This window comes from Vigna angularis, chromosome 3, assembly GCF_016808095.1.
Source record: "Vigna angularis cultivar LongXiaoDou No.4 chromosome 3, ASM1680809v1, whole genome shotgun sequence".
NCBI classification, from domain to species: Eukaryota; Viridiplantae; Streptophyta; class Magnoliopsida; order Fabales; family Fabaceae; genus Vigna; species Vigna angularis.
This window is the reverse complement of record NC_068972.1, coordinates 38959018-38974916: the sequence shown is the minus strand read 5'-3', so window position 1 is coordinate 38974916 and position 15899 is coordinate 38959018. Positions and strand designations below refer to the sequence as shown.

The window sequence follows — 15899 nt, the reverse complement described above, 5'->3', positions numbered from 1 at the left end:
AAGTGTAAATAAAGTAGAGAAAAGGGACCTGAAAAATAATTAAAGTGTAAAGGTGGTGTTTGTATGGAGGCAGACACACACACGTGATGGTGCACTTGCTTCTATGCCGTTGCTTCTCCACCACTTCTTTTGTTACTTTTCATGAAAGATAAAACCCTTCAACATGGGTAAATGATAAATCCTATGGAGACTATTTAAATTATCAATCAAAGATGTATCACATTTTAGGTTTCATTTAGTCTTTTATTACACATTTAAATAGCAATTTAGTTCTTAAATGAATGGTGTTGCATTATTACCAAATTAATGTAAAAATATTTTAGATTTAAATATTATTTAAATATATTTTTCTTCATTTATGTGTTTTATTTAAATTTAAATTTTATTGAATTTTTTATATTTATCTTTAAAATATATTAATGTTTATATTTTGAAATATATTAAAATTTATAATATGGCAAAGTACAAAAAATTCAATATCTAAGTGGAACAATTATATAAAATGGGTCTTAAACAAAATTATTACATTATTAAAAAGAATATCTATAACAACTATTTGAATATACATACTTTTTAATTATGTATTTGATTTAAAATACTTTATGGTTCAATAGTATAAAAATATATCAATAATGAATTATTTTTTTTATTAAACATTGATAATGACTTTTCCATTATTAAGAAAAAGATTTTATATATTTGCTTTATCAAACTAGTTTTCATTGTCGGTTAAGTAAATTAGTATTCTCTTAAATAAATTAATTTTTCTTAAATAAAACTATTTCATATACTTCAAGTTTTAATCAAATTGTATTTGGCACCCTTGCCCTCTTTTTCGACTGTAATAAATATCCCACCTTTTTATTTTTCCAATTAATAAAACTCACCCTCTATTTCATCTCAAGTTTCTCAAATAATGTCTCCATGTAATATTTAATGTATTTAAAAGATAGTGATGTTATTTTATAATACTATTAATATAAATAAAATTGAATATATCACTAATAATATATACACAAATTTAAATAGGTTATGTAAATACGTGTTATTGAAACTTGATAGAATCATATAAAGAATAATAAAATTAATTTAAATGAATTTAATTTACTTCTATTTCCATTTGTATTTGTTTTAGGCTAATATAAATAATAAAGAGTGTACTTTCTGATTTATTAAAAATAAGTTCACCTTGGTTGACAATTACTGAGAAGGATAGAAAAACAATTGCAAAAAGAAAATAAATACAAAACACTGAAAAAAATCAATTCTAAAAAATGGACAAGTAGAAAAACTGGGTGCCTCATACGTAACATAGTATGAAAATCACTAGAATTATTGTCATGTGATAAAGACAACATAAAAAGTTGAATATTATAGAAAAATTTAAATTTTTCTATGAAAATTTTCCCAACATATTCTGTTTTGTAAATTATTTCATATAAAAGAAATTATATAGTATTAAATTATTACAAAAGTGTATACTCTTGCTTTTATATTCTAGTTCTAGTTCTAAACAGAAGATATGACATTGGTTCACAGATTTGACTTGAAAAGTGCACAATAGATGAAAAGGTAAACAAAGAAGTTTAGTTATGTAAAAATTAAACATTAGATCCCTGAACATAACTTACACCACATACATGGAATCCATAACATCTCAATAATTGCACCAACTTCCAGCTTTATCAGACATTGCATATATTTTCTCAATGGAAGCAATGGTGGTGAACTCAGACTTAAGGGGATACCATTATTTACCTTTCACAGAAAGGGTTCACAAAAGTTAGTAGATAGTTTGAACTTTGAACCTTTAAGGTTAAGGTCCCCTGAAGTCAAGAGGGACTCATTGTTCACTTTGGCCATGGAACCTGTGGCCTTCAAGATCTGAAAGGCATAAGGTTTTTGGGAAACTGAACCTATGAATGACCTTAGTAAATGTTACTAAAGGAAACCAATACAGGCTTTAATCTGTCACTTTTTGAATATGAAATGCTACAGACGTGGCTTAGGACCCTTCCTTGTAGGGATATCAAGGGCATCATAATGACCAAACCCGTGGTAGAGAACTCTAATTGGGTTTTCTTTGCCGTATTCTTGGCCATACTCGGCAATTGATATCAAGCCACCAGCCTCCTTATCATACATGTATACAGTGATAGGCATCCTGGAAAATGGCCCTCCTATATTAACATTAACTGTGTATAGTGAATGACTGCATATGAATTCACTTGCCCAAAAGGAAGAGAGACTTACTGCAAAACATGTGATGCAATGAACAATTCTGGTTCACCTCCCCACACGTGAGGCTTCCTTATGTGTGAAATATATGTATCAAAATCACCTTCAATAAACCTGAAGATTTCATGGGAGAACTATGTTTATTAGTAAATAATCAATCATCGATTTCATCATTATTCACAAAGTTTAATACATAGAGTTTGGTTCAAGTTTAATACATTCCTCCAAGTGTGGTATAAGATATACTAGTAGAAGAACAAAATAAAAAAATAAACTAAATTGATGTTTGAGATCAACTTAAAATGACAATTTTCTCCTGCCGATTTTAGGATGTCCACTATAAGTTAGAATATAGGTAAACTACTCCTTAGGCTAGCTTTTGGATTTGAGTTATGTTTTGTTCATTTCAATCAAGACCAATCAATTTTATGTTGTACCAACAAATATCCAGTCCTACAAATTTTAGACTCCAAATGTCCATCATGGATGTGAGGAGTGTTAACTGCTCAGATGTCCCACGTTGAGTCGAGATATATGGTCATGCTATTTTTCATAACGGTTCAGAAGTTATTTCCACCAGAGCTAACCGTTAGAGCTGAGTTAGGCTCGGTTCATTTCTAGTAGTTTTAATAAAAATAAAAAGCAAGGAGAGAATTTGTTTATACCAAAGCATATTTTGAGGGCAGAACATGAAGATTGAAAATAAATTTAATGTTTTATTAACAGTAGAAACAGTTATTGTGATGTCTCAAACATTCTATTGTATTTTTAGCTGTTTACATGTTATGAGGGGAAAACAGATTGAAAGAACTGTATTGATAAAATTGTCGATCAAACAATGGAATCATCAGAATGATACAGGTATCCAATACGAGAACTCACCATTCAGTTTCTTCCCTTCTTTTGACAAACTCATCAGCAACCTGAAAAATGAAAGACAAAAATCAAGAGCATGAGCTGAGGTAAAGTAGTGACCGGATAACTTCAACCGCTTTATTAGGAAGTTACTATAGGAATAATTTGAAATCGTGATCCATCAGCAATTGATATAATCTCGGTAATCCCTTTAAATTGTTGGCAATACTGTGCCTGTGTGTTTTTCCAATTAGTTTAGTTTCAAGGAAGTCAGGAGGAAGGTGATGTTTTAAACTTGTTACAATGATGCACAGAGATACATAAAACATACTCTGGCTCGTAAATCATCCGCCAGCTCCCTTTGGATGCTTTCACTAGGAGGAGGCTTTCCAGACCTCAAACAGGCCCCTCGAGCAACAGAGCGGAATAAACACCTTCCATCCCCTGGTATTCCTGCTCAAAACCATAAGCTTAGTAAATATTGCAGTTATTACATACAAATGCATAGGTTCTTATCTACATCTATTTGCTCAATATTTATGCATATGAATAGACTTGTATGTGTAATGTATCTTCTGGAGTTTTAACAGAAAGTACATCTCACCAATTACAGAATAGTCACTATAAACTTTCTTCCCATGTGAGAATTTAACATTTGACTCATAGTCGTTGCAGTCATCTTTCCTATTTTCATTTTCAGAATGTGATTCGGCATGAGCAGGCTCACTACTAGAACTACATACAAGTAACCCAAAAATCAAGCCAACTGAAGCACATCCCCGCAGCCGACTTACTGGACCAAAATTACACTTAACTTTGTGCAGCAATTTTTGTTTGGGTAACAAAAGCCTCATATTCATACTTTGGCATGCCAGTGAAATTTCATGATACCTCTTCCGAGGTACTACAGAACTAAAGAATCGAGTATTTCCCCTTTGCTTGGAGCAGCATGATCGAAGGAAGCCTCCTCTAATTGTTTGGCCCATAACCGTTGAACAAGACAATTTTGTGCAAACAGAAAAATCATGATTTATCTCTGACTCCCCAGGAAATGAACTAGAAGGAAGTGAAGAGGATATTCCGCGGGACCAAAGTCCATGAATGTTACTGCTCATCAGCAGTGGAGAACGACCTTTCAGGACAACAGCATTTATTGAAGATTGACTAGTAGAAAAGCAAACACTCATGTTTACATTGCCTGAATAAAAGTCAACCATATTCATCAGAAACTCTTCCAGGTAACATTACTATTTTTCATCAGAATTAATTTTTTTAATCTGGCCAGAGAACGTTACTACTATGAATATATGAATTAGCATTAATATTCCCATAACCCAATATTATATGCTAGCTCCTAGCTTAATTCTCAAGACAATGCGTTCATAAAATCCATGTCACTAGAAAATTATTATAAAATTGCATAAATATAATTTTTCGCTTAGTCCATGGCCAAGATTTCACACAGTGTCGGAAGCTGACAACCAAAGCATAAATATTATTTTAAATGTACACGTGTAATTTTAGATAGAGGTTAGTAACTTGTTGATCTGAAGTTCATGAAAATGCCAGATCAATGTATAAAAAGCTAACTGACAGCAGGATTAGTCCAAATCACACTCAATAAGATAACTCACATTTCAAAAGATAGATTGATATGAACAAAGACCATATTTTTTTCGTTTTTTAGCATGTATGTACTCAAAGACTCCTTATAGAGGCACTTCTATTTATTCTTTCCATTTGATTTCCAGTAAATTCTTGTGTTAAAAGTTCAATTTCAATATCATTACACATCAACTATTCTCTTTGACAAAATCGAAGGATTACTTACATTCTATCAAGTGTTTGGGTGGCTGCCATGGACCCATGGCACTGGCAAGCAAGAGATTTCATAAAAATAAGGGTCAATCTAAACATCTGGAAGGCTCAAATGTTTAAAGTGTATAATGTTTCTCACACCACGAACACAGGGGAATAACCAGCCTAACTCCCAGGATTTAATTTCTAAATTTAAAAGAAAAAAATGTACGACAGATTAGAAGTTAGTTTCACATTTTCATTCCTTACCATTCACGTCAATCCATATCATGGCACAATACACCATTTATATACAATTTTAAGTATCTAGTATTCTGTTAAAAGAAAAACTAAGGATGCATCTGGGTAAACTGTTTAACCAAGTACTTATTCAATGAGGTGTTATTACACAAAAGCTTTTGTCATAAATTAGAATGTAACGCCTATCAGGATAAGCTAAAAGTATCTTACTTTGATGTGCTTCTCCTTAAAGGTTTAAAATATGGAGAGAAGCTTACTGAAATAAGGTAGAAAGAAGTTATAGGAGTCATAAGATATTTTCTAGGATCCATAGAAACTCTTCCAAACACCTTCCAAATTAGCACTAAATGAAAACAGGAATCAACCATGTTATTCCCATCTTTGAATGCATCTTAGACTAGCCATTTTCCCATCCTTTAGACTATGAAACACAATTAAGTTAAGAATCTGTTGAAACCCTACATTCCTTCTTTTCTCCAATTTTCCAGCTGAGATTCTATTATCTTCAGAAATCTCTAATTGGACATACTTAAATGCTTCCTTAAAAAGGGTCCATTTAACAATTAGATATAACCTTCTAAGCTAAACATGAAATTATAGTCTCTTTTTACCAACACCATTCCAGGCGAAAAGACTTCAATACTTCATTCTGAGACAAAGTAAAGGTACATCTTTATATGAAGAGAAGTTATTATCATTCAAGCTTATTCGAAGTTGGTAAACAAACGCCTGAAAATTTGAAAAGTTATATGTGTAGGTTGCTTTAGGATCCAGCTTGCTGTGTACCAATGACAAAATCCACTAAATTTATCATTTGGCTTTTCAGATATTCACATTAGAATCACATGAACTTTCCTATTTATTCTAATCAAACTCGAACCCCTTTCACTTCTTTTCTTGATTGAACCCATATCAGTTAGTATCATTAACAACCCAAAATACTAAAATGACACCAATTAAAAAATATCCACAGGTTAAAACATGTCACGATTTAACATGAGTTTTTTCATAGCATGGGTCTATCAGCAGGAATTAAGTATGTATAATACAATATTTAATGTAAAATTCAAATTCCCTATGACTTTTATTACTGCAATTTATGTATAACAGATACAACATAAAGAGGAAAAGGGAATATATATAAAACAATGGAGAGGAGAAGACAAGGCGTGAGGAAAAGCAAACCTGTTGAAGACAATGCAATGAAGAGTGAGTAAATGGGTTTTGGGGCCCTAAAGAGTGTTGTGAATGAGTAAAGCTGGAATCTGGAATTGAAGAAAAGAATAATAACAATAGTTGGAAGATGAGAGGCTGAAGCAAGATTTTCAAATGATGATTCAGGAAGTTCAGTATTGTTCAGCTCCTCTCTGCAACCTCTAGTTCCTTCTGGATTGGGTAATACGGGTCAGGCCCAATCCTATGGGTGTGATTGACTCATCCTTCTTGCACCCCAAAATTTCTTCATGCACACCAATTTTGAAAGAGTGTTTCATCCTACAACTCCAGCATCTCATCTTATACTTTCAAAAATTTCATTTTTAACCTTCCTGACATCCTGCACTTCTAATTTTTTTAAAAATTTCATTTTTAACTTTCTTTTTTTTCTTATTAAAGACATTTTAATAAATATCTTTTTATTTTCTTCTCTTTCTTATTAAAAACACTCTACACCACCTTAATAATAATTCTAATTTAATTTAAAATTTAAATATTATTTAATATAATTTTATATTTTAATAATTATTAAAATATGATTTATATTATAATAATAGCTATATTAAAAAAATAAAAATAAAATAATAGTAATAATAATATAAAATTTGACTTAATATATTCAAATATATTAAATTATATTAAAATATTAAAATAAATTAAATAATTATTAAATTGTAAATAAAAACAAAAATTTTCAAAAAACTTGTTATCGAAAATCAATTTTGTTTTTTATTTAAAATTTAATCAATATTTAATTTAATTAAAAATTATAACATTATTTATTATATTTTTATATTTTAATAATTATTAAAATATGATTTATATTTTTATAATAGTTTTATTAAAAAATAAAAATAATAATAAAATAAGAGTAAAAATAATAAAAATAAAAATAATATTAAAATTTACATTGAATATATTTAAATATATTAAATTATATTAAAATATTAAACTAAATTAAATAATTATTAAAATTTAAATAAAAACAAAATTTTAGAAACGTTAGTCGAATATAGAGATCCGATAGATTTATAATCGGATATGGATATTGATAAATAAATTTTTCTAAAATTTTGATAAAATTAAAATTAAATTTTTCTATAAAGTTAGAAATGTAAGATAATGATAAAATTTGAGAAAGTTAAGAATAGAATTTTAGAAGTACAGTCAGAGATATTGGAGTAAGATAAAACACACGTTCTTCTCAAAATGACCATTTGATCTTTCCTAGAAGTAACTTTGAGATAACGTGTTTGGGAAACTTTTTGGAAACAAATTTTCTGAAATTTCTGAAATATATAATTTTTGGAACAGAATTTTTAGAGTACGATTTTCGAAATAAATTTTCAGAATAAAATTTCTGAAATACATGAAATACTTTCTGAAACAAATTTTTTGAAACATACTTAAAACAAAAGCCACTAAGTATAAAAATATAAAAAAGAAAAAATATTTTCTAATTATTAAGAAATGTTTCATGAAAAATACAAGCACACCCAAATGTATAATTTGACGAGATGTAATGTAAAGTTCAGAAGAGAAAAGAAAAAACAGTATCTGACGATGTGTCAGTAACATCGTAGCAGTTGAGTACGTAATAATCGATGTGGGGTTTTTCTACCACGATCACATTGTTTTTTTCTTTTTTCTAGAAATCAAGGTTTCAATTTTCATATGCAGTTGTGTGAAAAGCATGCAACTTTACTCTTCCTTTTTCCACAGGCGTGGATGCGAACAAAGATTCTTTCATTCATGCGCTATTTCCCCAACTCTCCCACAATCCCACTTTTGAATTTTGGATCGCTTCCAACGGTCACTCGCTACCCTTTTCCCTTTCACAAACCCTACTTTCCCCCTTCTCTGTAAATGGGTTGGAATCTCATCTTCTGGCTCCTCATTTGTTTCCCTGCCAACATTGCGCTTCTCGCTTCCACTTTCTACCAGGTCTTCAATTTTCCATTTGCTTAATTTCTTTTCGTTAAAACTGTTTTTGAATTGGGGTTATTGTTGTTGGGCTTGAAGGTTTTGATTCTGTCGGATTTGGAGTCTGATTACGTCAACCCTTTCGACGCTTCGTCTCGGATTAACTACTTCGTTCTTCCGGAGTTCATTGGGCAGGGAGCATTGTGTGCTCTGTGCCTCTTCACTGGCCATTGGTTCATGTTTTTGCTCACAGTTCCTGTTACTTGTTACCATGCCAGACTGTAAGTTAACTTTTTCATGTATTTTTGCCAGATGAGAGTGAACTCTGTGTTGTTGTTATGGTGGGGTTTTTAGGTGTGATGTTTTTGCTGCTGATACTGTGTCTGTGAGTCCTTTTGATAATGTTATTATGGCTGAAAAAAATATCCTCTTCTGTAAGCTAAAATCATCTTGTTACATCATCTTTCCAAATTTTGTAGAAGATTTTATTTTTGTTTAAGTTAGAATGCATAAGTTGATTTTAACTCATTGTTGAGCTCAATTTATTTTTCTTTTTTTTTTCCTTTTTTGGGTGCGTTTAGAAAAAAGATTGAGGCCCAAGAGTTTTACTTTCGAAGGATTTATGTGAACTCAAAACCAAACTCTTTATGGGGAAGTTGTGTTTATTCAAGAAGTTAGATGAGACTTTTTTATAAAAGTCAGAATGCGGAAGTTGATTTTAACTCATGGTTGAGCTCAATTTACTTTTGCGTTTTTCCTACATATACATAGATGTCTGCGCAGGTTTACTTTTGATTGGGGAATCAAGGGACTGAAGTACATCTATGATGTGATTATAGTTGTGCATTTATACAATCTTTTGTGTAAATGGATTATTGCTTTCTTTATTACTGTTTGAATCTGAAGTTCTAATTGAAACTGCTACTCTGATACACCTCACCCGCTATGTTATGACAGCTTTTAAATATTTCACTGTGACAAAGTAGATGTTGTTCTTTAAACTCTATGTTTTGGCGACGACAATATTTATTCTTTAGTTGTTTGGCTATTATAATTTACTAGTTTACATCTGAATTTGCAAAATATTCTTTTGAAATATTCTTCATACCTTTTTTGTCAATCTGAATATGTTATTATTCCAGGGTTTTTGTAAACACAAGAGAATAAATAAATGCTAATAATGGCTCACAAAGTTAAATGCTAATAAAGGCTCACAAAGTTAATCCTTAGTCCTGTTCTACAGTTGCAGAAAAGTCTTCTGTGGTCTCACCTTTTGCTTTTTCACCCCAGGTGTGACCCATCATTCATTTCTTGAATTACTAAATATAGGCAATATGTACTCTATTATTTTCCCTCTTTGGATACTTCCACAATATTTCTCTCCGAATCTTATTATATGCCTCTTCTAAATTGACCACGTGTTTATGTCTCCTTGGCTACTCCAATATCTCTGCATCAATGTTTCTAGTGAGTATATTGAAACAAAGGCTGACCCCCTTGGCATAGTACAAAATTGATTTTTGGTAATATGATGTCTTGTCTTTGTAGAACCTCAGGAGTGCAATCCTCCAATAATTTATGGCTTTGAATGCCACACCTTTAATATAGATGGGGGTTAAAGTTCTTCTTCAATCGTTAGACATGGTCTCAGGCCGCAGAAGTCAGAATTGAATTTAACAACTTTGTGAATCATCGTAGTTTTTTTTCTCCTAGGCACTTCCGTATCTCAGTGGATATATTGTCTAGTCCCAATAAAATAATTTCTTTTATTTCCTTACATGATTATAGTCATTCACTTTCTTAGGAAGTGAATTTTAGGTCTAACTCAATCTCAGAAAATTGGTATGCAAGGTGTGATTTGCATCCATTTATATATTATAATTTGATGATATTTCTAGTCAATGTGAGATTTTCAACACACTCTTTTGCAGAGGACTGGATATTTTGACTATGAAACTAGATATTTGTAAGTGGTCAGATAGCAATCCACCTTACATTTCCAAGTTCTATGGTGCAAGTTATGATTTTTTTTTCTTCCTATAGTACAATTCAGTTTGTTAACTATAATTAGTTAACTATGATTCAATTCTGATAGGGGTTGGAAAGTGTATGAGAGGAGAAGAAAGACACCGAACGGTTAAAGGTAGGGGGAAGTGAGCCGAACGGTTAAAGGCAGGGGGAAGTGAGCCGAACGGTTAAAGGCAGGGGGAAGTGAGCCGAACGGTTAAAGGCAGGGGAAAGTGAGCCGAACGGTTAAAGGCAGGGAGAAGTGAGCCGAACGGTTAAAGGCAGGAGGGAAGTGAGCCGAATGGTTAAAGGTAGGAGGGAAGTGAGCTAGAAACCGAACAATTAAAGGCAAGAGGGAAGTGAGCTAGAAACCAAACAATTAAAGGCAAGAGGGAAGTGAGCTAGAAGCCGAACGGTATTAGCAATAGAACTGTTGTGTATCGGTTCAGGAAGGGATTCTTTTGTATAGGGAAGCGGGAAAGAGCTGCTATAAATAGAGCTCCTGTAATTATGTTTGGCTATGTGTAAAGTCAGGACTTTGAGCCTGAGGAGGGGGATTAGGCTCTCGTAGAACAATATACTTGTACATTGATTCTTTGGTTAATACAGAAACTATATTCTTTCTGTCCAGTTTCTTGCGGGTGAGTGTTTGGGAGTGAGATTTAGAGGTTTCATTTTCCAGAAACCTAACAAATTCCTTGACCAATCAATGTGTAGATGATATTGTTTTAAATTAAGGACATTTAAAATGAAGGAAAAGAATTAATATTTTATGGATCTTTCTCCCTAAAGCTTAATTTGACTATCCATCGACCAGTGAGACTGAAATTTTCCAATCTATAAATAAATAATGATTGCCAATTTCAAGATTTGAGCACTATTCAAATATCTGTAGCACATGAACCAGTAATCCACTGCACAAGATGAAACCTGATTTGTTGGAGGAGAATATTCTGTTCTATTTGTTTTAGCTATAGATGCAATAAAAGTATTTCTTTCTGAAGCAGTGTTAGGTGCTGAAACTGTGTTGCTGTAAAAGGATTACTGGATTAGCAGATAGGCTGACACACAAATTTTACTAGTATCAGCTTCAGTCACCTGAGCAGATTTTTTTTGTCTCTTTATCAGGTGTCTGAAAATATTTAATGCAATTTTATAATTTTATTGCATGTTAATTGGTGTACTCATTCCATCAATATAAGTAGAATTCTCAGTGTGGCGGCATGCTTTTCCTTTTCTAAGTTATAGGAAGTTAGCAAAAGAAAAGAAAGGGAAGATATTGGCAACATTTTTTAGAATGCGTCTTCCTTCAGCTTTATTTAAGCAAGGTCCTCTTGGCACCAAGACTAAAACCAAAGCATAGTCACACCATCCATCTTCATGAAAGCTTGTTACAACTCATCAGGCAGGTGAGTTTCTTGCTCCTCAAAGAACCTTTCAGCTCTAGTGATCCACAAAGCAGGTTCCCCTATAAAATCTGGCAGCTCATCCTTCATGATCCACTTGTCCTGCATCCCTGGTAACACAGCTCTCTCATGGACAAGGTAAGACTCGGATTCAGTAGAAACATAACAATATCATTGATTGAAAAAACAAAAACTATTGCAAATTGCAGAAGAGCCCCTCTAATCCCAGAGCAACGATCCTCAGAGAAGACATGTTCCTAATCTAAGGTTATCTCTAACAAAAGCTACAGAATTATTTTCCCCCTTGTCATGCCCTCTCCCTATAAATGCCTTGCCTCTCTACCTAAACTGGCCACATAAACTATTTTAACTAATTCTGTGTTGAGCCCAGTTGTTGGGCTTTAGGCCAAAACCCAGAATACTAGCATTGCCTTACAAGTGATATAAAACCATTGTAAAACTTTTTTTAAGTAATTGTATATTTTAGTAATTTATTTTCAAAATTCTTTCACCAAAAAGATTGACAAAGAAAGACATGAATATACAGAATACTGGATTCCTATTGTAGGCTGGCAATCAACATGAAACTATTCTTTAATCTTCTCGTTATACCATTTGGATCCTGAGGTTTTCATTGAAACTGCATTCGATCTGATCTTTTTACTCCTATTATTAAGTGCCTTCGTGATTTAGATGGAATTTTTTAAATTCCGTTTGGCTTTGTGAGGTTTACATTTATTTTTTTGGAATTGTAATTTTCTAGTTTATGTTCATAAGCTAATAATTTGTTAACTTTACAAATTTTTGCTATTTGTGTTAACCTTGTTCACTGGTTTTCTAGAGGGAAATGAATGTGTTATGTCATGATCCATGCAACATGATAGTTAGTTTCTTGTTTAAAATTTTTTCAATTTGTGTCTAAATTAGTGTTAAATTATTTTTTGCGGGTTCATATGCATATTGAATAGGAAATGTCAACAACGAAACTTTTAGTATAATGAGTGAATTTATGTTTGTTCTTCCATTCAGGACATATTGTTTAAACTTGTTTTATGTTCTTTTTTGTCATGATTATTCCCTTTCTATGACTCAGGTATGTGAAAAGAGAGCATCTGATTGATGTTACTGAGGTATTTAGGGTAGTTAATGCTGAGAAGAAATTTCGGATAGTCAAACTTGCTTTATACTTAACGGTTCTCATTGTTACTATCTTCAGGTTTGTCTCACACCCTTACAATAGAACATGCTTATCTGCTCTGCTTTTTCTTGTACGGTCTAACTGCTCAACACTGTATCTATTTCCTTTTCTAATTAAGACCTTCCATTAGGATGCTTGCCGCAGGAACAATAATATTCTACAATTCCAAGTTCCAAGAATTAGACATACGGTCAAATCTCTAGTGTTCTTGAAAAAAACTGTAATCCTCCGGAAGTATACAATCTACACTTTTCTTTAGTAGATTATTAATTATCTAATTAGGAAATTCACCGTTTCAGCTGCCATTATCTAATTAGGAAATTGACTAATCCTTCTCCAACTATATTTTCTCCTCTCTAATTCGTTTGGTCTCCAATATTGATGTAAAATGAGCGTAAATTTTTTCAAGTGACCTTTGAAGTTGTAATTTTGTTGTCATATATAACAAAAGTTTACACGTAAGAGGATGTTTGGTATCCTTGTCTAGATGCATCGTGTGACCTATAAGTATTTTGTCGTCCAAATTTGAAAATTATAGAACATAACAAATGTAACTGCAAATTAACCTTAAAATGTTTTCCTCTCTTTTGGTGTTTTCTTAAAATGCCCTTTCCTTTGGAAATAAAATGGATGGTTTTGCTTCTAAAAGATTCTAGGATTATTATTGCAAGCTTTGTTATTCATGGCTAGATATACTCCCTTAAGGAACCTGATGGTCAACATTTGTACCTACTATGTATTTTATTTCAGGCTAACATTAATCGCAGTCTACTATTTAGGCATTGAAGACGATGATGACCTAGGACACCTTTGGTAAGTTGTACCCTAATTTTTGGTTGTTGGGGGGAACTTGTGACTTTATCTGTACCATTACATTAGGTTTACTCTTAGAATTCAGGTGTTCACAGAAATAGAAATGTTAGCCATTAACTTCAGTGAAACATTGCAAACTCATGTATCCACATTGTTTGATACAACTCTTTCACTTCAAATGTCTTCTCCTACAAATTTTGAGGTTACGTGGATGGTACACCCAAGAGTCATATGGTATTGCATGTTATAAGAGATAGATTTAATCTCCTTCTCTCAAATTCTCTCATTTACTCACAAATTCTTTAAAATGAATAAACATGTCATTTTCAGTCACTCACTCACAAATAGTAAATTCATTTAAAGAAATAAACACTTAATTTTTCCTCTATTTGCTATTCGATTATTCTCTCTCCTTCATCTTTGTTCTCTGGAAGACGAAAGTATCAATATTTATATTTTTAAATCACTAAATACCCTTTTATATCAATATTAGATATAGTTAATATTTATTGTAACTTATTTTTATTCATTACATATTTTTTAATTATCAAACATTTAAAATTGGTTAATATTTATTTCTGTTAACTTTAACAGTGAAGTCTTAATTTTTTTTTAAAATTTACATTTAATTTATTTACATCTAGGATAAATTAAACTATCCCATGTAAAACAAATCATTTATTTGATTTATCCCAAAAAAAAGAAAAATGCAAAACATTTTAATGAAAATAATTCAAATTTCTCAAAATTTATAATTCCTCTTTCGAAAGAACCTGACACTAACACCTACTTAATACTTTAACATATATTTTTTTACTTTTTTTCACCCTCTCTTCAGATACAAACAAATGGAATCTTGTAATGAAAAAATATGATGAATTAAATAATGTTAAGAAATTATTAGTTTGAGCGATAATGAACTCCATCTTTGGTAAAAATCTTACATTTAATAAAAATATAATAAAAGATAATTTTATAACGGAAATAAATTTCAAATTGTAAAATAATGTTATAAAATTAAATTAAACTTAAATATAATTTCATAAAATAATATTAATTTTTAAAACAGTGATCCATGGAAATCGGCCCACATTATCTTTCTCATATCTGACCATACCCGACACACTGTACTCAACTTGAGAACAACTGTATGCATTTCTTCCAACTCATAATTGATTATTGGGCCCACTAAATGCCAACACGTGGGCCTTTTATCCCATCGCGTGTGTTGACCCCGTGTTTGGTTCGTGACATGCCGGGTCCTTTTCGGGTCCACAATTAGGTGTCCCTAATGGGCCCATCGGGCCTTTGCAAGCTGCCACCAGTCATTTTCACTTGTATTTTCAATTCAACAAAAGAGTGGGGTCAGGACAAAATATGTTTTAATCTTTTTACTCTTTCTAAAAAGAAAAAAAAAATTTATCTTTTTTATTTTGAATTGCATTAATTTTTACACTTGAAGTACCACATAAGCCACCTTTTCCCTTTATAAAAAAAATGTCTAAAATACTTAAAGATCAAAAGTATATTTTTAAACTTAAAAATACCAAAAATAAATACTCTTTTGGAGGAACTAAGATTGAGTTTTTCATATTTTAGAGGGATACAAAATTTATTTTATTCCCTTTTTTATAAAAAAAAAACCACATGTACATGTTTAAAAACTTAACAAGATTATCACGGTACTCATGAATTTAAATTTTAAGACACTCAGATTAAATGCTTTTAGTTTTATCAAGATTAAACTTTTTAAATTAATTTTTTATCAAGTAAAATAATTAATTAAATTAGAGCGTTTAAGGTACTCTAACCCTTTCAAAAAAGAATTTACAAGGTATTTCCACAAAAGGTCTATACATTGAATTAAAATTTGTTTCTTACAAATTTAAAATTGGTCTCTGTATTGTTTATAATTTGAAAAGAACTTGGTTAGTCAATTTATCTAAACATGTCATACCTAGACACTGTTAAAACGAATACATGAAAAAAAAAACAGTTAAGTATTTATAACAAGAATGAAAAATCGTAGAAAATCGTCATATAAAAAATAATTTTATTTAAATTATAAAGACTATAAAATAAAAATTATATCCGAGAGAAAAAACAAATACAAACTTATCTCAAGTTTCAAGATATACAATAACCTTTCATATTTATAATAATAAAAATAATTTATTCCACAACTA

At 31.2% G+C, this 15899-nt stretch overlaps 2 protein-coding genes across 3 annotated transcripts; one reads left to right on the top strand and one right to left on the bottom strand.

Moving 5' to 3' along the window:
* Positions 1–1565: 1565 nt before the first annotated feature.
* Positions 1566–6514, bottom strand: LOC108324966 (OVARIAN TUMOR DOMAIN-containing deubiquitinating enzyme 4). The gene is made up of 6 exons (XM_017557928.2): positions 6337–6514; positions 3698–4291; positions 3425–3546; positions 3121–3161; positions 2254–2352; positions 1566–2164 (listed from the first exon to the last, which is right to left on the bottom strand). The coding sequence occupies exons 2-6, from the start codon at positions 4278–4280 to the stop codon at positions 1993–1995; spliced, it is 1017 nt and encodes a 338-aa protein (XP_017413417.1). The 5' UTR covers positions 4281–4291; positions 6337–6514; the 3' UTR covers positions 1566–1992.
* Positions 6515–7915: 1401 nt separating this feature from the next.
* On the top strand, positions 7916–13889 carry LOC108324078 (protein cornichon homolog 1). 2 transcript variants are annotated; one of them, XM_017556881.2, is made up of 4 exons: positions 7916–8310; positions 8389–8570; positions 12796–12918; positions 13031–13889. In XM_017556881.2, exons 1-4 carry the CDS (start codon positions 8233–8235, stop codon positions 13101–13103), a joined length of 456 nt encoding a protein of 151 aa, XP_017412370.1. In that variant the 5' UTR covers positions 7916–8232; the 3' UTR covers positions 13104–13889. The 2 variants fall into 2 exon arrangements, with proteins under 2 accessions (XP_017412370.1, XP_017412371.1); XM_017556882.2 differs by having other exon boundaries at positions 7922–8310; positions 13651–13889.
* Positions 13890–15899: the final 2010 nt, after the last annotated feature.

What these genes read in the sequence shown, in the direction of transcription:
- LOC108324966 (XM_017557928.2), bottom strand. Translation starts at nt 4,280, where the DNA reads ATGAGTGTTTGCTTTTCTACTAGTCAATCTTCAATAAATGCTGTTGTC. An exon ending in TAGTGACTATTCTGTAATTG is followed by an intron (nt 3,547 to 3,697) that starts GTGAGATGTACT and finishes GGTTTTGAGCAG; the next exon opens with GAATACCAGGGGATGGAAGG. An exon ending in CGGATGATTTACGAGCCAGA is followed by an intron (nt 3,162 to 3,424) that starts GTATGTTTTATG and finishes TTCATTTTTCAG; the next exon opens with GTTGCTGATGAGTTTGTCAA.
- LOC108324078 (XM_017556881.2), top strand. Translation starts at nt 8,233, where the DNA reads ATGGGTTGGAATCTCATCTTCTGGCTCCTCATTTGTTTCCCTGCCAAC. An exon ending in TCGCTTCCACTTTCTACCAG is followed by an intron (nt 8,311 to 8,388) that starts GTCTTCAATTTT and finishes TTGGGCTTGAAG; the next exon opens with GTTTTGATTCTGTCGGATTT. An exon ending in CTCATTGTTACTATCTTCAG is followed by an intron (nt 12,919 to 13,030) that starts GTTTGTCTCACA and finishes ACCTTCCATTAG; the next exon opens with GATGCTTGCCGCAGGAACAA.